Source organism: Diabrotica undecimpunctata, chromosome 3 (assembly GCF_040954645.1).
Source record: "Diabrotica undecimpunctata isolate CICGRU chromosome 3, icDiaUnde3, whole genome shotgun sequence".
NCBI classification, from domain to species: Eukaryota; Metazoa; Arthropoda; class Insecta; order Coleoptera; family Chrysomelidae; genus Diabrotica; species Diabrotica undecimpunctata.
This window is the reverse complement of record NC_092805.1, coordinates 56721695-56745064: the sequence shown is the minus strand read 5'-3', so window position 1 is coordinate 56745064 and position 23370 is coordinate 56721695. Positions and strand designations below refer to the sequence as shown.

At 32.6% G+C, this 23370-nt stretch overlaps 1 protein-coding gene across 1 annotated transcript in view; it reads left to right on the top strand.

Annotated features, from left to right (window-relative positions):
• Nucleotides 1-17144, top strand: part of SCCRO3 (defective in cullin neddylation 1 domain containing SCCRO3) — a 65295-nt gene extending 48151 nt beyond the window's left edge. The window contains exon 4 of the mRNA XM_072525966.1: nt 6992-17144. Coding sequence (XP_072382067.1) covers nt 6992-7572 — 581 coding nt within the window. The 3' untranslated portion in view covers nt 7573-17144. The remainder of the gene's footprint in view (nt 1-6991) is intronic.
• The last annotated feature ends 6226 nt before the right edge of the window (nt 17145-23370 follow it).

The following is a 23370-nucleotide window of genomic DNA, read 5'->3' as shown; positions in this document are numbered from 1 at the left end:
TGAAACTTGGACTTTAAACGCCGATATCATGAATAAAATCGAGGCGTTTGAGATGTGGTTGTATCGAAGGATACTAAAAATTCCATGGACTAGCAGAACCAGAAACGAAGAAGTTCTTCGAAGAATGGGACATCAACGAACTCTATTAAATATTATTAAGAGGCGTAAACTAGAATATCTTGGACATATAATCAGAGGACCAAGATATGAGTTCCTTCGGCTAATTCTCAACGGTAAAATCGAAGGAAAGAAATGGATAGGACGGAAGAAACTCTCTTGGTTGAGGAATTTGCGGCAGTGGACAGGTTTGACAGCGGACCAATTGCTACACGTAGCGCAAGACCGAGATCAGTACAACAATATTATAAGCATGGTAGTCGCCGACGTTCCGTAGGGATATGGCACTCTAAGAAGAAGATGATCAAATTGTGCAAGAAATCAAAACATAAACAAAATTCTTACTCTCAAAAAAGCGGCTACACTTTATACACTTTTGCCACACGCTGAACTGTCAATAAAATTTAAAGTATTCCTGTATCAGTTGCGTACAATTGTCTAATCTATTTAATTAAAATTATTATTTTGTGGAATATTAGACTTAAAGACTTATTTCATAAAATTTATATTATTAGTAATAACAAATGTTTTTGGTTACTTAATCATATAATTCTAAAATTTACAATATAATGATGATTTTATTTTTCTGATTATTATACGATGTTGACGCCTATGAAAGATCGAGTAGTTCCGTATGGGTTTCGTATTATTAGCTGTGTTAGGAAAATTTTAACTCTAAGGTTGACGTTCTAGAAATTTTAAATATAAGTGACGTCATTTTATATAAATTGTGACGTGCAAGCATTTTTATATGAAAAATGCCATATATGAAAAATTCTATACTTACATTTCAACACAATATTTATTTATGTACAAATAGGTGACTGGCCGTGTTAAGCCTATCAGCCGGTAAAATAACAATACATCGACCTACGGTAACTTGCGAAATAAACTAAAAGCCATGTATGAAGACCGATAACTAATTAAGCGATTATCAGTGGGCCTCAAACAGTGGCTTTAAAAATTTAATAATTCCAATCACTTGAGCAGTAAATGATTTAATTTTCTATATCAATAAAACACTGAAAGTTTTCAAAAATTCCACAAAATTTATTATAAAATCTTATCACTACTGCTGTTTCAGCAGAGTGCTTTTCTCAAGTGATCTATTTTTGGTATGTGTTTACACTTTATAGTCTTTAATGAAATAGGTTGAGGAGGAGAGAACTGTTTGTCTCACGTTAGTAATTGTTTAATTTGTTAATTTTCATAGATTCTAATAAAGATAACTTAAGACCTTTATTTTGGATGTTAAGAATTTGAAATTCGTCGTTAAAAGAATGATTATCATCTAGAAGGTGAAGTGCGTATGTAGAATCTGTTTTTCTTTTATTGAAAGCCCTTTTATGTTCTGCTATTCTTTTATTAAAATTTCTACCAGTTTGACCGATGTAAGTTTTTTGACAGTCACCACATTTAGGTTTGTATACACCACTGTGTAAGTGCTTTCAATAATGCTAGCAGAACATAAAAGGGCTTTCAATAATAGAAAAACATGTTCTACCTGTGTTCTATTGATATATAAAATGAATTTTCAAGTAACGGTCGAATCCATCACTTATTTAATTTTCTATATTTTATGTTCAGTAAGAATGTTGGATTTTGTTCTATTAAAGGCAAATTAACTGAATATAACATTTATATATAATTTATTACACATAATAAAATTTATTTTATTAATGCCATTTTAAATATAGTAATCATTTTGTGTACTATACTCTACTATGCTAATAGTCCATTGAAAAAGTTATATTTTTGAGAGGACGCAATTTTATTTTTGATGTGTGGGTGGTTAGTATAAGCTTAAGTTCAAGTTTGTGGGGTCGTCACCCTTGTCCCTCGCTGCCATTATGGAAAAAGGGGACAATGGGTTTTCGCGCTGTATATCGTAAATTGGGAACCCTACATAAAATTTTATAAAACATAATTTGTAAGAAATTAAATTTTCTACAACTTTATTTGTATCACTTTATTCGTAAAATTGAAAATAAAAATGATATAAACAAAAATAACTAAAAATGTTTTAACGAATTTTCTTTTGGGCCTTATAACTTTTTTTCTATTCATTTAACAATAAAATTCCACCAGAGCAATATTATAGAGGGCTATAGAGTAATTTTTACTACAAATTTGTTAAAATTCATAAATTTCTCTGGATTTTACAGAGCTCCGAAGTTGGCCGAATTCTTGAATACACGCCATCTTGGAATAAGTGGTTTAAAGGGTTTTCGCGCTGTATCTTGTAAACTAGCAACCCTACAGAAAATTGTATTTAACATTATTTGTAGCAAATTAAATTGTCTACAACTTTATTTCTATTATTTTTTTATCGGCAAATGGAAAATAAAAAGTTATTAACAAAAATAACCAAAAATTGTTGAACAAATTTTCTTTTATACCTTTTTTTCTGCTCATTTTACAATAAAAAGACATCAGAGCAATATTATAGAAGGTTATTAACGAATAATTTTTACTACAAATGTGTTCAATGTCATTAATTTCTGTGGGTTTTACAGCGCTCCCGAAGTTGACCGGGTTCTTGCAATACTCATAAGAATACGATAAAAGCGAAACATTAGGCTTAGTTTTTTATTACCTAGGTTTTTGTTCATATAATTTATTATTATTTTTATTTATTACATATAATTTATATATTATTTATTTATTTCTATGGTATTATTAGTTTATTATTGACCTTTTTCGCGACCACCTATGAGGTAGAGTCTGGAGGCGTGTTTTTTAAGTGATATCCCCATTAGGCCTAATTCACTGACAATTTCCAGGCGAGAAAATATTGAGCATAATTGTATATTAAAAAAGTTGTTACCCAGCTATTGTTTTTTATTTTCTTTGGTGGTCTAGGCTGCGGCTCAGGATATAATTCAGTATCGAAGGTGAATGTTTGCGAAAGAACGGAAGTTAGAATTGGCATCATTGTGGCTAACATTTTCGAATTCTTCGAATTTTTCGAATAATTTTAATATTTCCATAATGTCACTGCAGGTTTCACCTGGACAATTGAGGCACACTGTAGAGTATTTGAGGCCTACTTGTCGGTAACCACACATACTTTCACAGTTTCACTTGCATCTACAGAAAACTAATTTCAGAAGTTCGTGGTGTGCTGAAGTTTTTAAAGTTTTGATTGGTATCCAACTTTTTCCATGCTTTTTCCAGCTCCCTCCTTTGGACTGTTCCCTTCCTATTGTCTTGAGCAAGGCAAGAATGTCAATGTCCTCTGCTACGACAGTCACAGAATCATAGGCTTGGAATACAGCAAAAGCAGAACGGATGATAACTGTATCTGCATCAGATTCAGACTGGTCTACACTAAAACCCACTTCTGATAGAGCAGTTTTGAGAAGGTCCATTAAGTTTGTTTTGTACTTTTCATTACCAAGAAATTTATCTTGGAATAATATTGGTACGGTGCTCTTAAACTTTATTTCTGTCCATTCGTACTTTTTCGTGCGACGCAAGCGTACGAGGTGGGATAAGTTTTGTGGTGACGAAGTGGGTCGATAATAAATTTATAATAACATAGAAAGATGGCACTCCTTATTCCAAGATGACGAGTCTTCAAGAACCCGGCCAAGTACGGAGCGCTGTGAAATCCAAAGAAATTAATAAAATTAAACAAATTTGTAGTGAAAATTATTCTATGAAAAAGCCTCTATGATAATTATAGCTCTGATGTCATTTTATTGTAAAATTACAAGAAAAAAAGTTATAAAGACCAAAAACAATTTGTTCCAAAAGTTTTAGGTATTTTTGTTTATAACTTTTTTATTTTCCAGTTTACGGTTAAATGTATTCAAAATAAAGTAGACAATTTAATTTGCTACAAATATTGTCTGATAACATTTTTTGTAGGGTTGTTAGTTTACGAGATACAGCGCGAAAACCCTTTCCCCTTATTTTTCCAAGATGGCGGCCGGGGGACCAGGATGGCAATCCCACAAACTTGAACTTAAGTTTATACTCATCCTCCCGCTAAGTATAAATAATGTGACATACAGCAATGTGACATTATAAATATTAATTACTAATTAAGATTACTAAGTAAACTAAAAATTAAATACTAAGTAAACTTAAAACATAATTTAATCAGTTTTATTTATTAATATTTCACTTGATGTTTGCGTTTAAATAACATTTTACATAAGATGCCGATTGACGATTTACCTACTATGTAATTCCTACTAAGATTTAAATAATACCAGTTCATTTAATTTTTAACCATCAACAAAAATATATGATGGCATGTATGGATTTGATGGTAATAGGATCTGCACAGATATCGCCGACGTAGTACATATTTCTTTGTCGGTAACAGTTTTTAGATAACATGAATCATTTTTCAATGATATTTATGTGGATGGAACCTAATTTTTTTAATAATAATATGTTCTTGTAATGGTATAACTTTGATTATTTGGTAAACCTGCATTACGCATCACAAGAAATTAAACAACATTTTTGTAAATGCAGCGCTGATTGATACAATAGAGCAATAAAATGTAATAGATATCTTCGGTCCACTAGTAATAAATTTATCAGAATTAAATTGGAAAGCGATCTTCATACATGGTCTTTACGTTACTATATATACAATGACTAATTATTATTGATTGATTTCTATTTTAATACCGTCCTCGTATTTATACTTTTAATTGTACAATCAAGTGTGTTTTTTTTTTCAATGTTGCTCGTGCATTGTAGGTTCACGCGGTTCTATGTAACTTCAATTATAAATCATGCGTATATTTACTTATTCTTGTACTGTAAGCCTTTTTGCTTTTAATGTTATAACCTTACTACAACAGGAAAATGGAAAATATTATTTCAAACTTCTAATCTATTATTTTCACTGTGAGATCTGAGCAGAAAACAATTTTGTTATAAGAACCATCGCATAACTGTACATGTAACGAGTGGAGAGATGTGGGAATGTAAGAACCGTTCTTTTGTCGATTAGGATGAGCTATTAAGGAATGAACAGATTGCTGCAATTTAATCGGTGCGTCGACGATACGATTTATCTCGCAATATAAGCGACAGCGTTTTTTCATGTCATGAACACATTGCTGCGACGACGACGTATTTTGTCTCATTGATCACATTGAACCGACGACTGTACATTTCTCATTTTTCGTTTTTTTGGTTCTGGTTCTACAATAGGGTTGGTGACATTAGCACCAGTAGCAGGCTCTTTATTTTTTGTAGGTAACGGTACTTCAGATATATCACCAAGTTCACTCTCTTCGTTATCCGAAACATCTACACCATCATCTTTCTCAGTTACAGACTCTACTTGAGTCGCAACTTCCGGCACATTTGAAGAGGATTTCGCAAAGAGCAAGAAAGTTTGGAACATTTTCTTACTTTCAGCCCATTGCCATGTCTTATTTTGTGCAACTTCTCCACCTTCTCTTTAGTTCCTCACATAAAATATTTGCTGTTTTAGGTTTTTAGTAACAGGTGACAGCTTCAGTACAATAAAGACAGTTATCGTTATCGTGTTGGATTTTCAACAGTTTCTACAATTATAAATGAAGTATGTAAAGCTATACGTAAAATATTACAGCCTATTTATCTTCCTGAACCGACAACAGAAATGTGGCAAAAATCAGCTGAAGATTTTCTAAACATCTGGCAATTTCCAAACTGCATCGGTGCTTTGGACGGAAAACATGTGACTATAAAATGCCCTGGAAAAATCGTGTCAAACCATTTTTGTTATTTGAAAAAACTCTCAATAGTACTGATGGCTATTGTTGATGCCAATTACAGATTTATATGAATTGATGTAGGAGGTTACGGGACAAATAGCGACGGAGGCTTATTTGAAAATTCAAACATGGGCCAGAGATTTGAGACAGGTTTAATGAATGTTCCTGAAGATAAAAATCTTCCTGGGCAAGTAGAACCTTGTACACACGTTTTGATTGCAGATGTGGGCTTTGCTTTGAAATATTTTTTAATATGAACTTTTCCCTACAAACAATCTAGAAAGGACAGACGAAAAGAAAATTATAATACTCGTTTATGCCGAGCTAGACTTGTGGTCGAAAATGCGTTTGGCATTTTAGCTCAAAAATGGCGAGTCTTTTTTAGGCTAATTGAGACAAAAGTTGAAACGACAATTTTAATTGTTGAAACTTGTTGCATTTTGCATAATTTTTTACGCACTAAAATAAACCAACAAGGACTAGAGTTTTCAGAAACTGAAAAAAACTTAGACAGAGCTTTTATTAATATAGAAAGAGATCCAAGGCGTGCAACAATTTAGCATTTTCAACTAGAGAAAATTTTGTTAACTATTTTAATACTTAAAATGCAAATAACAACTCTAAATATTAATAATTAAAGTGAATATATAAAAATAATTATTTAAAAAAATAATTAAAGTGAATAAAACCTCTTAAATTAAAATACTTACGGGGTTTTTTCATCTCTTGACCAATTTCATCCCATACTTTATCCTTCTTTCTGATGTTTTTATAATATAATCCTCGTGTCACAAATCATAAAGCATTAGATATTTTTTACCAGTTCTATTAATTTCTCTGTTGGAACTATTATAAATTCGCAACGATAACTAGAGAAAACGCAGCCGGCTGCTTTAACAAAATATAACGCAGAAATAACGTTGTCGCTGCGAGATATCGTCGCACCAATGTGTTGGTTCTCGTTAATCGCAGTAGCCGTTCGTCTCGCGAAAATTTCGCATGGCGATGTTGTCGTCCACGCACCGATTAATCGCAGCAATCTGTTCATACATTAAAAGAAAATTGTTTGGTTCTTTAAATTACCTTAACTAATTATAAATCATATTACGTTGATTTGTATATTTATCACTTGCATTTTACAGGTATCGAACAATTCTGCCAAGATCTACAGATATCTCCTGATGATTTCAAGATTTTAGTACTAGCTTGGAAACTTAATGCCGAACAGATGTGCCGGTTCACTCGTTCAGAATTCGTTAACGGACTGAAATTGATACGTGCCGATTCAATAAAAGCTATTCAAACCCGATTGCCCGAACTAGTTAGTGAAATTGAACACAACTACGAAATGTTTAAAGACTTATACCGGTTTACTTTTCGTTTCGGACTAGACTCTTCTTCCGGCCAAAGGATCTTGCCGACGGATATGGCCATTATCCTCTGGAAACTTGTGTTCACGATACGGGAACCGCCCATTCTCAATAGATGGATTAGCTTCCTGGAAACACATCAGATGATCAGAGGCATTCCGAAGGACACTTGGAATATGTTTCTAAATTTTTCCGATCATGTCGGTAGTGATTTGAGCTGCTATGATGACAATGAGGCTTGGCCAAGTCTGTTCGACGATTTCGTCGAGTACGAAAACGACCAGGCTAATCAGAATATATCGAAGGATATTGAAAAAGAGTCTGAAGGACTTATTATAACAAAAGATTACTAGTTTGTTGATGTACTTTCATTTATGAACAAACTGCCTAATTAATTTCAAACAGTGGGGTTTTGATTTTCTAAAAATGTGCTAAAGATTTTAGAATATTTTATAAAAAATACAATGGCAAAAAAGGAACATTCAACTATCATATCACAAATATATTAAAGTAATCGTAATAAATAAGTCTTCTATTTTCCACATATTTTTTATCTTATTTACAGTTTATTTAGTTAGTTTAATGGGCGATTATGTGGTAGGTTACTCGATCTGCAATTAAAATACCAATTTTGTGAAGTGCTTTCAAATCAAATTTTCAAAATCAAAAATTTTCAGTTTGAAGAGACTTAAAGCATTTGATACCTGGATATGTAGACGAATGTTACTAATACATTGGACTTCCCACATTATCAACTTGGAAGTTCTCCAACGAATAAGCAAAGAACATGATCTCATTAAAAGACATGTAATAAGAAATAACAGGTACGATTTTTTACAGCTCGCAATCGATGGTAAGATTAAGGGCTAACTTAGACCAGGACAAAAGGCAGTACTGTTGACTTAAAAACATATAATACTGGATGGGCTTGGGCTCGAACGATTCGCTGACCCAAAAGACACAAAACAGAAGAATTTGCCAAAATTGTTGGCCATCTTCGATAGGAGAAAGCACTCGAAGAAGAACAGACATTGTATTAATAATGTTTGTATTTTGAGAACGATTTCCGAAGTGGAAATTGAAACGTCAATAAACGTACTTTAACCTTTAATTGTGGCTTATTACCATTTAAATAGTAATTAGATTAAATAATAGTGGTGATAAGACGCAACCTTGTCGCACTCCTCGTCTGATTCGTATATCTTCGGATGTTGTGTGCTCTAATTCAATTATTGCCGTTTGGTGCCAATATAGTTCTGAGATAATTCGCAAGTCTTGTTCGTCAATTCCAGTTGACTAAAATTTCGATCATCTTTTGATGGTTAACGCAGTCAAATGCTTTTCAATAATCAATAAAACATGCATATTCTACATGATTCTACATGATGCATGATCTACATTCATGTCTCGGCATCGTTGTGTTAACACATTTAAGGCAAAAAAAGCTTCTCGTGTTCCCAATCCATTTTGAAATCCGAATTGAGTGTCATCATCTGAAACTCACACTTTATTGTAAATTCGTGTATGAATGATTCTGAGAAAAGTTTTGAGGACATGAGACATCATGCTAATATTCGATAGTCATCGCAGTGTGAGGCATTGGATTTTTTGGTAATGTTACGAATATTGATTTTAGCCAGTCTGATGGTATTTTACCTGTGCCATATATCTTATTGAATAGTGCTGTTATTAAGAAAAGGCTTTTACTTTTTTCTTCTTCTTTTAATCATACAAGATTTTTCACCATACTAGAAAAAAGTTATAAAATTGTTTAAAACAGATTCTGAATACTTCCATATTTATGAACAATAATCATGTACCAAAGGAAATCATATTGTTCTCATATTGCTTTCGTGGGATCTTATCGCTAGGAATAACCTACAAAATATTTAATATAGGGAAAAGTGTATTTAGAATTTGATGGTTTATTTAAATAATATATTCCTCTAAATATATGCATCTTACAATTACACAGGAATGATTCTTTACTTTGCAGCTGTATTAGTTTATTTGCGATAAAAATTTCAATATTTGCCATTTTGTAAATTAAAACCCAACACAAATTCACTGTTTGAAAAAAAAAATATATTTTATATGTAAAATATGCAAATGAATTTGTTGTGATATGATTGTAGCTGTTTCGAAGTAATTTTAAAAATGAAAGCCAACTTCATCGTCTACCATACTTGTAGGTTATGTGAGGTTATGCGATAGGAATATTTGATATGTTTTTGAAGCTTTTTTCATATATCGCACCCCCAGAAGAATAGTGCCTTTTGTTCCAAAAATGGAGTTTTTGATTATAGATATCACTGTTCATTATTTTTTTTCCTCTGCAGGTAAAATACTGTCGTTACTCAATTTGTATTGTATACAATGAACATTACGACGTTAATAAATTATTCACATTTGGTAAAATACTGTTGCATGTTAGATGCAATAATATTCGATTAATATATTATTAATAGCTACACCCATAACTTCCATAACTGGAAATTACGACAGTATTTGTTCACCAGTGTCGGTGTTTTTATCCACCTTTTTAATTTGAAAAGAGAAAAAATAGGAAAGATATTTATTAATCTGATCGATATTAGATTATTACTTAATAATTGAAGAGCTCGGGAAAATAAGGGACCTAAGCCACAAATTAAAATTTGAAGATTTCTTTTGTCTTAAGTCACCAGCTTAGTTTTGCGGCTATTGGGCAATAGATGTCGCCTCCAGGCTATAAAGACTTTGTTGTCGACAAAATCATGAACATATTTTAAACAAAAAACTTAAAAAGGGAATATTGAGGACCAATAGTACTGAACATCAAAAAAATTTAGGATATAATGTAACCAAATTGATGAAACAGAGGAAGTAGACGAAAGGTAGAGTATGACAAAACCGATTTTTTTTTAATAAAAAATAATGTAGGTATATTCTTGTCTTTAGAATTTATATTAGTTTTGTTATTGTCAAAAGGGGCATAAGCCACATTTATTTGTTGAATAATTTTTAAATGTTGAAAATGGTGAAATGAATCTTGAAAATTTAATCAAAAACTTTAAATGTGATTTACTCAAAACTTTTCAAATTAGGCTTACGTTCCTTGTTGCCGCGACCTCTTGAATTAATGCAGGCGATTAAATGCATTCTGTAATGGAAGGGCAAAATAAAAGAACACCAAGTGGCTCTATTTTTGTATTATCTCAGTAGGCAACAGTTATTCAATTGTGAAAAAAAAATGAACTACAATGTTAATACTTTCTACAGTTTTTTGGAAAGAATTTTAAGAAAATCACTGAGAGAGGTAGCGTACCGTCCAATGAAATACGAGTAGTGAGAGTAGAAAAGATATTCAACAGTTGAAATAAAAAAACAGTGGAGAGTTCGAAACCGTAGAGATTTAATAACAAAAACACTGGAAATTGCCTAAGCAGAAAGAACCACCAGGTATCTTCTGAGCTAAGAAAAAGGTTAAGAGTGATTATATGATAACAGTGCCATTCCGAACATACGCCACGAGTTTTACAAATCTTTGTCGGCCAGTAATGAATGTAAGGGAGAAAATTTTGATGAAAATAAATACTTCGCAAAAATAATAATTAGTATTAATTTTACTAATTTTTGTATTACTTTTTATACACTGGGGTGCAACATTAACCGGACACTCAGATTTTTTTGTTTTTTGTTGGTGTTTAGATCAAAACTTGTTTAATTTGTTTGAATTGTATTTTATGCCTTATTAGCCATAACGTTTTTTTTTGTTTAGATGTTTTGTTCGAACAACAACACTTTTACACATACGTTTTGTTATTAATGTGAAATAGTGGCTTAGTATTAATTTAAGTTTATTGTGGTACTGTACTTATGTAATTATAAGTTCGGCTGTAGGTTTTTGTATTGTCTCCTGTTTAAAACTTTCATTAAAAAAATTATGACGCCAGAAGAAGTAGCACAAGCTGTTGCTTTACAGGATGATAGGCTGAGCAATTGTTACGTCGCAAATGCTTTAGGAATTTCTCGAAGTACAGTTTTTGATGCAATAAAAAGATTTTGGGAAACAGGAAAATACACAAGGAGGATCAAGGTAGACGAAGAACTACAAGTCAAGTTGAAGATCGATTTCTTAGGTTACAAGGGTTACTCGATCGTACATTATTACATTATCAGCATACCAATGCATGCTAAACGATTTAAATGATGTCCATATAAACACAGTTTCCGTTTATACCGTTCGAAGACGCTTAAATGAATATGGATTAAGGTCCAGAATACCTGCCACGGGACCTCTATTCACAGCAGATTATCGGAGACAACATTTACACTTCGCTCGCGAACATCTTAATTGGGATGTTGACCATTGGAGTTCTGTGCTATTCACGGATAAATCAAGATTTAACAGATACTCATTAGATGAGCGGATATGGAGAAGAGCTGGTGAACGTTATCAGCAATGTTGTTTTACTCAGAGAGTTCAATTTGATGGAGGTGGTTTAATGGCGTGGAGGTATTTTTCTAGAGGTTCATACAGAACTTATTACAATACAAAGGGGCAATTTGAACGCTCAACGGTATATTCAGCAATGTTTGGAAGATCAGGTAGTGTGATTTGCCCCATTTGTGGTGAAAACTTTCGTCTGATGCAAGATAATGCTCGTCCGTACATCGCAACACGGGATTACTTGGATGAAGTTGGGATTCGTTTATTACCATGGCCCTCAAGGTGTGCAGACTTAAATCCAATAAAGCATGCATGGGATACTCTGGGACGACATTTTCAACGTAACCATGATAACTTTAAAACCATGAATGATTTGGAGCAAGCAGTTCTTGACGAATGGGAGCAAATCACTCAATCTGACTTTGCTGCCTTAATCCGAACTATGCCTGATTGAATGAGAGTCGTAATTAGGGCTCGTGGAGGTATTACACTACTAAATATCGTTTTCCATACAAAATGTTTATATTTAAAAAAAATAATAATTTTTGTTTTTTTGTAGATTTTTAAATTTTTTTGTATTTTTTGTTTTTTCTTTGTAACATTCTTGAGTTGTAATAAATTTGACTTTTAAATTTTGTTAATTATTAAATACTCGATAAATACTAAATTATTTTAAACGCCCGTTTTTAGTAAATATCTGAGTGTCCGGTTAATTTTGCACTCCAGTGTAGTTCAGTTAATTTGTAAGTCAGTTTGTTTTAATAAATTTTATTTTATAAAAAATTAGAAATTCCTATATTTATTATTTTAACTAAAGAGAATAAAAAGTCAGGTACTACACTACAAACGTGGGGTTGTATGGTGATGTAAGTAAATATGAATTAAGATATTTTTTCAATTTTAAAGAAATAAAAAACTGTTTTGTAACTTTTTTAAATAAGAGAATAATTACTTGTGATTTTTAAATAGTTATGAAGCAAATAAATAAACAATATGCCACAAAAAAACAATTTTGTAGACTGTTTTTTTTTTTAGAATTTTTAGTGTTGAAATTACGTCACTATTCTTCTGGGGGTGCGATATTTATATAATTAGTGGTATGACGTATACAAACGTATTCATTCATATCTTTTATCGTTTAAATTTATAAAAAATCTTCAATGTAATTCAACTTTTAAATGTATATGTAAGAACAAAAAGAGAAATCAAACGATTTCTACCTAGCGAAACCGAATTCAAATTTTTACCACTGTGTTTCCTAAAACTTGCGAAACAAACAGCTGGATAAATTACTCGGCAAGGGAATCTAAAATTGCATTCCACATGCCGTTCATCCTGGTCAAAATTCGTAGTGAATTCAGTTTCTGGTACTCCAAACGAAGTAAGTAATAAAACATAATGACGGTATTAGATTTTTGTTTTGATACAGGGCAGCGACAGCTGCTTATACGTATTTCGACCTCTTTATCTACCTAGAGCAGTGGCTATACCGTTCTGAGGAGACCTAAAAAGGTCGAAATACGTATAAGCGGCTGTCGCTGCCCTATATCAAAACAAAAATCTAATACCGTCATTATGTATATGTAAGAATTTAAATTCCCGTTTTCGTACAGAACAAATGCTCTTTGAAAATTTATTAGACAAGTAGAAAATTCCATGTTTAAATTCCAGATTTAGGGTAAAATTAAATTAAGAGTAGACATCATTTTTTAATTCTTTAAAATATCCAATTAAGTTGAAATACATTGAAGCCAGAGTGTAGGATGATCCAAAATTATTTTCTTAATATTCTTCGTTAGTATAAGAATACTGATTGTGCAATAGTGTTTGTAGGTTTTTAACCTATATAAGCATTTACATACAACGATTATAATTTTAGTGCTTAAATTCAAATCAATGAACAACCTGTTTGAATATGATAGAAATGTGTTTGGATGGTAAAGGTAAACGACGTAGTTGGCTATAAATACTGTTTATAGAAACTATCTATATTAGATTCCCATTCTCGAATATTACTAGTTCGAATCTATGTCAAATCGTAGGATATAACATCAGCATTTTTGAAGTTGTAACTGAGCAAATAATGCATTGTCTTAGTTTAAAGAAAATTTAGTTTTTAAGCGTGCAATATCAACGTAATGTGTTCCTTTTTGGTAGATAATATACACCAATATCACAAAGCACGTATGATTTGACACTTATTCTTAATTTCACATTCAAATAAATTTCTACAGAATTGGAGCTTAATAATTGATGAACAATTTAAACTTTTCCGAATAGTCTATATTAAATTACGAGTTAAAGCATAAATCCTGTCGAATTATTACCCGCTGCTGTGTAGTCATGTCCGTAAGAAAAATAGTTGATTCACGTATCTTCACTCCATATGTTTGAGAAATGCCTAATGAAGCTAATGTTCTACTACACACACACACGCACATATATATATATATATATATATATATATATATATATATATATATATATATATATATACATATTGCTTCAAAAGTGACTTAAATCAAAAATTGTGATTTATTACTTAGTTCAGTCAAAATTGACTTAATAGATGACGCGTGAGTTACTTTTAATGTTTTTAGACAATACCATTGCATTTTGTAAAAGCGTTGTATCTTTAGTTACAAACAGATCATTTAGGTAAATACGTGTGATGAGGTCTATCATTAAAACCTCACAATTGTGTCAATTTTGAAGACACATGTGTGAAAAGATATGTTAAAGGAATTAGACTAAAACCATTATTGATGATTGAAGTATAAACAGTGCAGTGTGTTACTTCGAGTTCTATAATTTTTGCTATCTAGCAAATAAGTTTGAAAACATCAAAACTGCCGTAAGAAGTCAGCTAAAAGAGGCTACCAATTTTAAAGTGATAAAGGGTGAATGCGTAGCTAGTCAACACTGACCGCTGATAGTGGATACGGAGATAAAGGTGAGGCGGAAAGGAAAGCCAGTAGGGCTCCAGAAAGTAAAGTGGTGAAAGTTACAGGATAAGGCTTTGGCAATAGTCTTTAAGAGTAGAGTGCTGAAAATCTTAAGGAATAAGATACGGTAAATGACTGGTCGGAAGCCAACAGTAAAGTTGTACGAGTGGGAGAGGAAGTGCTAGGAAAAACATCTGGTAAAGGGCCTCCTAGAGACAAAGAAACTTGGTGGTGGAACGAAGAAGTGCAACAGAAGGTTAGAGAGAAGAAAGAGGTATGACAGGTTTAAAAGAAAGGAAGATAAGGATATATACAAAGTAGCAAAGAGCGAAACAAAGCGCGCTGTAGCTACTGCTAAGGAAAGATTGTCTACACAGCTATATGAAGAGTTGGATACACCCGATGGGATGAAAAGGTTATACAGCATTGCTAAAGCAAGGGACAAGTCATCAAAGGACTTGACCCGTGTAAAGCAGATTAAAAGTGTGGATGGAAGAGTGTTAAGAACCAATATTGAAATAAAGCAAAGATGGTATGAGTACTTTGGAAAGTTGCTATATGAAGAACACCAGAGGAGAGACAGATGATGCGGAATCCCAAATGAGAACCGAGTACCGGGGATATCGAGTACCAATAATAGTAATTCTGTAGGACCTGATAGAATACCTGTAGAGGTTTGAAAGGCTCTAGGAGAGGAAGGGGTTGATATTGTATGGCAAATGATGGGAAGAATATATGAGGAAGAAAGGTTGCCCAATTCATGGAGAGAGTATGATGATGAAAATTTGAGAGAGTAGAGAGTAGTAAGAAGGAGAACTGTAAAGCGAAGGTTAAGGGGAAAGACATAGATAGGGGAAGAATAGTTTGGGTTTATGTCAAGAAGGGGGACAACGGATGCCTTATTTACTTTAAGACAGTTAATAGAGAAATACGGGAGAAGAGAGCTGCTCCGATGTTATCTACGTTTATTGCCCTACCAAAGAAAACAAAATCCGTATCCTGCAATGATTTCTGGACATCAGCTTAATGAACCACATTTTAAAGATATTTCTAAAAATCATACATCAAAGGATATATAGATTATTCTAAGACAAAATCGGCCGTACACAGTTTGGTTTTCGGAATGCAGTGGGTACGAGAGAGGCTCTCTTTAGCATACAAGTGCTATTTAAACGATGTAGAGATGTGAATTGCGATATTTATGCATGCTTCATTGATTACCATAAAGTATTTGATACAGTAAAACACGACAAGCTGATGTAGATATTAACAAATATTGGAATAAACACCTGTGATCTAAGAATTATTAGCAATATTTACTGGAATCAAACATCGTCTATCCGTACAGAGGCAGGAGAATCCGATATCAAAATCAAACGTGGGGTCCGACAGGGGTGTATACTACCACCCTTACTGTTTAACATATACTCTGATGATTTCAAGAAGCAGTAGAAGATGTTGAAGCCGGAATTTGAATTAACGGAGAATATCAACATCAGATACGCGAATGACACGGTGGTATTCGCTGACAGTTACGAAGCCCTCCAGGAGTTAATGAATAGAATCACAGAAGTGAGTCAGAGATATGGACTTTCACTGAATATTAAGAAAACAAAATGTATGATGATCTCTAAGAAGGAGCAGCAAGTTGAAATTGAAAAAGAATAAAAACATACACCTACCTTGGTACGAACGTCAATGAAAACTGTGACCATTCCCTAGAAATAAAATCTACGATAGAGAAAGCTAGATCTGCGTTTCAAAAAATGGCTAAGCTATTCAAATGCCACGATTTATCAGTACCCATAAAATCAGGTTAATACGATGTTATATCTTTCTTATACTGTTGTACGGAGTTGAGTCGTGGACTCTCACAGACACTACCTGTAAGAAAATTAATGTTTTCGAAATGTGGCTTTATCGTAGAATCCTGAAGATATCCTATACCGACCATGTTACTAACCAGGACGTTTTATTAAGAAATAAAAAAGGAATAGAGTTGTTAACCACAATAAAAACCGCCAAAATTGAATACCTTGGTCACATCATGAGGAACAACGAAAGATATGGGTTGCTGCAATTAATTCTTCAAGGAAAACGAGGACCAGGAAGGCGAAGAATTTCCTGGCTGAAAATTCTACGTACGTTGTTCAACACAACAACCACAAATCTTTTCAGAGCCGCAGTTTACAAAATACAGATTGCCATGATGGTCGCCAATATTCGAAACGGATAGGCACTAGAAGGAGAAGAAGAGAGAGCTACACTTGATATTTTTATATCTTGAGAAGGCATACGACACAGTTCCTAGAAAAGACCTATGGAGATGTATGAGAGGAAACTAGGTTCCTGAGAAGTACGTAAGGCTCGTAAAGGATATGTATGAGGGAGCGTACAACAAGGTACGACTTGATTAGAGAAAGAGCCGGGGTGACTACAGTCTCAAAAAAGATTCAAGAACAAAGACTGAAATGGTTTGGTCATGTCAGACGTAAAGTTAAAAACTTTGTGGGACGAAGGATAGAGCTGTTAAAAGTTGATAGAAGGAGAGGTAGAGGAAAACCGATCAGATGGAATGACTGTGTGGCAGAGGACTTCAGGGAGAAAGGTTTGGGTGAAAAAGGCCCCATGGACAGAAATGATTGGCGACGAAGAGTAAGGAACAGTGACCTCTAAAAAGGGGAAAGCTGAAGAAGAAGAAGAATAACTTATGACGACGACGACTACAATGCCAATTTATCTCTCCACAGGTGCGCTCCTCACATGCATTGTCATTGAAAGGTCATCGAATTATTTCAGTACCAAAATGACAGTTCTTGGTATTTCTATAAAAATTACTTTTTTGAATTGTCACCTTGGAAGCAGAGGTGCGATATATATATATATATATATATATATATATATATATATATATATATATATATATATATATATATATATATATATATATATATATATATATCTTGGAAGCAAAGGTGCGATATATATATATATGGAGGCGGTTTATACATAACAACGTGTTATTGCTACATAGTAACTACCACACACACTAATGTTTCCCTTTTAGTTGAGACAGTGTACCTAGTTTCAATTCCGGGGGTTTCTTTCCTTTACCAGATTGCAATTATTAACTTGTTTCAAATTCGGTTTGAAAGTTTCAGAAAATGTTTGTTGTCAATATATATATATATATATATATATATATATATATATATATATATATATATATATATATATATATATATATATATATATATATATATATAAGAAATACAGGATATTAGTGACTGTCGATATAAACAAAATCACAAGTTTATTAGGGCTGCAGTCAGAAGGTTGGCCGAGATGTTAGAAAAACACTCTTTTGATTTTTTGTCGAACTGTCGGAATGGTTTTATTCCTTTTTCAAGACATAGTCGTTGAGATTATTTAAAATAAATTTTGACACTCAACATTAAAAACACAAATTTAAAATATAATATTGGTACATTCTAAAAATTTTGGTCAGTATAGTAAAACTTAGTTTATTTCATGACATATTTTGATGGTATGGTACATGTTTTGATGGTATATGCCATGAAATAAACTGTTTTACTATCGTGACCAAAATTTTTAGAATGTATTGTCCAATATTATATTTTAAATTTGTGTTTTTAATGTTGAGTATCAAAGTTTACTTTAAATAATCTCAACGACTATATCTTGAAAAAGGAATAAAACTATTCCGAAAGCTCGACAAAAAGTCAACAGAGTGTTTCTCTAACATCTCGGCCAACCTTCTGACTGCAGCCCTAATAAACTTGTGGTTTTGTGTAAGTAAACGATAAATATTGGGTAATATACTTCCTTACGTTGTCAGCAAATACTTCTGGTTCATATTATATATATATATATATATATATATATATATATATATATATATATATATATATATATATATAATATATATATATATATATATATATATATATATATATATATATATATATATACAAACAACACAGTTTATTAGGGTTGCCCTAATAAACTGTGTTGTTTGTTTATATTGACAGTCACTAATATCCAGTAATTCTTATATATATATATATATATATATATATATATATATATATATATATATATATGTCAAATTATATTTTTCCTCGATTCTTAAGATATTCGAGAATCGGATATACACGAGCTGTCAATGATAAAACATACGATCAATTTAGAGATCAAGATTTACAAACTGCAAGGATTTTTGGAAGTACCACAAAGTTCCTAGTTCCAATTCATTAACGAAAATCGAGAATCAGTTTATACTTTTTTCCTCGATAATATTGATACTTACAATAATTGTCTTCCTTTTGTAATATGTACGTTATTCGAGGGAATCTTCTAAAAATTCCTAATTCTAAATATCGATTTAATTAATCAGTTTTATTATTGACAAATATATCCTTGTACACTCACAGTACCATAAAGCAAAAACCAAAATCGGATTTTGACAACTATGTATACAGGCCTGATACTTTGATCTAAAGTGAATAACGTCTGCCTCTTGTAGTTTTAAACGAAATCATTTAATCTTATCTCATTACTTCATTGGAAAATGCAGAAATTTACAGCGTTTATTGCGAAACGTGCAGCCAAAAATATGTAGCATTTTTTAAAAAATCAACAAACTATGTATTATTTGGAAATAGGTTTTTTGTAATAGTTTATTATGTTTATTAGTTTATTTCTCTAAATTATAATGAGAATGCAGACATACTGTCATCATCATCATCAGTGGCATTACAGCTCTTTATGAGCCAAAGCCTTTTTCAGAACAATCTTCCATTCGTCCCTGTCTCTGGCAACTCTTTTCCATGCTTTAACTCCGATGGATTTTAGATCATCCTCTATGTTATCTGCAGACATACTATATACATTTTAAAATAGATGGTATTGTTAGTATTTTCAAGGAACTTTCCTAGGATGACTTAATTGGAGGATAGTTCTTCGATTTCATAAAATCAAAAATTAAACAATTAAACTAGACAATTAAAATTAGAATATTACAAGAATTCTTTCCCAAGTAACGTGTTTGTTCAGTTTTTCAAAATTTTATATTTTGAAAACGATTTCAAAGTTAAAATCGAAACGTCAAATAAAATATAACAAACTCATTTTAAACTAAAATTGTGGTTAATTCCCAGTAAAAATAGTAAAGTCAAATAAAACGTTTTAAAATTGTATTTATCGTTAATTCACAGAAAATATTATAATTAAAACGATTAAACCAAAGAAAATAACCACAGTTACAGTACTTATTCGACTGCTGTGCGCTCACGTATATTGTGCGCTCTCACCATAAGTTTTGGGTGGAAAATCATTGGACATGTACAAGGTGCGAACTACAATTTGAGTGTTGAAAGACTATTTGACCCTACTTACTTACTAGAAACTCTTTTATCAAGGCGACACCAAACCCTCACATAGCAACCCATAGCAACAGTAAGTTCTGCGGAAGCTGCCTTATTGTGCTGAAGGTTCGCTTGTAATTGGGATCATTAAGACTTATTTAATACAGATAGAGCCCACGATCATGGTCTCCTCTCTGCTTTTGTTCATCTTTTTATGGTTTCAGAAAGTCACTCATTTTTGGGTCTCCTGAGCTATATTTTTTTCTCTACTGTCCACTCTACTCCCACGAGAGTTTGCCAGGCACGACCAAAGCGCGCCCATACTGATCCAAGTCTATCATCCCGCAGAGTTTGTTAGTTCTCCAGAACATTGCTAAGGCAACATATTTCTTCCTCTGCTTTGTATCTTCTGGACACGATGGTGTTACACCTAGGAATTGGGGAGTGTAGTAGTTAAAGCACAGATCTCACCATATGATAAGTCATAATAAATATGCATGTTCTGTTTTTGAGTTTTGTAATATTCTCAGTTGATTCACGTATGCTTATTTAGTTATATCTTATTTACACGTTCTATTGTCCTTTATATCGATAGGAAGTTCACGTTAAGCCATTGGAACTTATCGTATCGGGAATGAGAATTTTCCCACGCAGAGTGCCCTATGTTGAATGGAGGAGAATTCAAACTTTCAGTCCCAGACCGATATTTTACCCTCTTAATTAATCTATCCAGAATTTCCTTTTGGAGAAAATTTTCCACTTTCCTCCTTACAGTTAGCTACTAGCATATATTGGTGTATTATTTTACTAATAATTATCACCTAAACGGTACTCTTCGGTCCAGTTCTGTCATCACAAATCTTCCCGATGATCGGTATCTTGAACTTCTTTAATTCCTGGATTTGTCGGTCTGATAAATAAAACACTTAATTGGTGCTTAAACCTTTTGGCTATTTGGCATTTTCATTTGCACTTTAATTATATAAACATTTTTAAAATGTACAGATTTTGAAAAAAGCACAGAACGACAACAAACGATGTATATTGGAGATGATTCACGCAAAAAAAGATCAAAATTCTATCAATAATAAGAGCGATATAAAAGATCTATACAACATATATCATAATTTAATATATTGAGTTTGTTTGGAAAACTGAGAGAGATGATAATATTGGGGGATTTTAACGCTCTAATAGGCAATCGAGTAATACCCGGAATTAAGCAAAAACACAACGAGACTGTTAAAAACGAAAATGAATAAAATTCTGCACGAATATCGAACTTACAATAAACAACACATTTTTTGACCACAAATACCAACACAAATATACATTCAATAGCGCCCGTGGATAACCATCTATGATAGATTATGTTATAACCAACAGAAATCATCCATCAAAAATAATCGACGTAAGATGCCTTAACTCAGCAGATGTAGGTAGCGACCATAGTCTAGTATTATGTAAAATAAAAATCATAAAATATTTCACACCCAAGAGAGCGGTGCCAACACAAACAAAAATCAAAGTCGAAGGGCTAAATACGAATCCACGGAATACTTATACAGAAAAAGAATATAAGAGAAGATCGCTGGGATTGAAATATTAGAAAACGATAACATCGAGGAAAGGTGGGAAAAATTCAAAAATAACATAATTAACGCGGCAACAGAATCACTTGGGGAGAGGAAAGTAACGAACACTAACATCAAAAAGAAAACCCCATGGTTTAGAGAGAAAGTGAAGACAAAATGTGAAGAAAAGAAGAAAGCCTTTTTACAATACAGAACACAACAGGCATACAACCACTATAAACGGATCATTTATAAAGAGGCAAGTGCAAGAGAAATCATTAGAAAACAAGAAACGCAAGAGGGATACCTCTAGGGATAATCAAAACGATCGAAAATATCTACCAAAACAACAAAATAAAAGTAAAAGTAGAAAAAGAGCTAGCTGACCCTATTTAAGCTGGCAATGGGATAAGACAGTAAGAACTAAAAAAGGATACCAAATGGGGGAAAAACAACTTGAAATAATCTGCTATGCAGACGACGCAATACTACTCTTTCAAAGTGGAGATGATTGACAACGTATGCTGCAGCAATTTAACATAACCGCCAGAAAATTTAACATGTTAATTTACCCAAAAAAGACAAAATGCATTGTTATAATATCAAATTTACTAAGATGTAAAATGGAACTGGAAAATCAGATAATAGAACAAGTGATGGATTTTAAATATCTAGGCATCATATTATCTAGTTACGGAAAGCTCTAAACAAGTGAATAGAGCAAACAGAGACGCAGGTTGTCTGAATGAAACAATATGGAGAAATGGTAAAGCACTATGGGTCAGAGCTAGAAATACAGATATACAACGTAGATGCAAGGTGGGGAGCATCAAGCACTGGTTAAGAAATAGAAGAGTAAAATGGAACGATCATATAAACCGAATGACAACAAATATAGTAGTAAAGACGCCAATAAGATGACGATCAGTAGGAAGACCACGAAAACGATAGAACGACATCTTACTGGAGGCACATTCAAAAAGAGACAGTCATGTCTACATAAAAAGAAGAAGAAGAGAGTTTGTTTCTTAAAGGCACCATTGGCAGCTATTTTAAATGCGACTCTTAACCGGTCATAGTTTAAAGTACCTGCCATGTGGCTTTAGAGTCAAAATATTACGTTTGAAAACTAGCAAAAAGTGCAGACATAAATATAAACTGTATTATGTAATGGTTATTGAAAATGGCAAATAGCCGAAGCGTTTAAACAATAATTAAGTGTTTTGAACGAGAACTTCAGTCGCACTTGCTGTTTGGTTCTGTAATTTATATAGCGTTAGCAAATTTTATTATCTACAGGATGTCTAGCTAAATTATGCTTTTTCTGATTGTCTTATTTTGTTGGAGTCTTGGTATCTCCTTTGCAACTTTGCAGTCTGTATAGTTAGCGGGGTGTTCACCCACTCAATTTATACATTTAGTCTTACCATCTTTAGGTTTATCACGGTGTTTCCATGAGATGCTTTTTAGTGTATCTGACGCATCTTAAGATATTTCGATTTTTTTTAAGAGGTTCTTCAATTTTTATGTCCAGTTCAGTAGTTTTTTATATTTTCATCTTCACTGAAGATTAGAATTAACATATTTCGATGTTTCAACTTAGAGGTAACTTCCAGCATTTTATATCTTCTTATTTTCTTAATTCATCAACAATGCTGCCAGGTTTGTATGTAAATCCAATCTTGGATTTGTTTTACGAGCATTGGGTCTCCTTGTATTGATGGCTCTGGAGAATAATGTCCCGACTACAATATAATAGGCTGTTATATTTGAATTGTGACTCTGATTTTAACATACTACTTAAAACTGCATT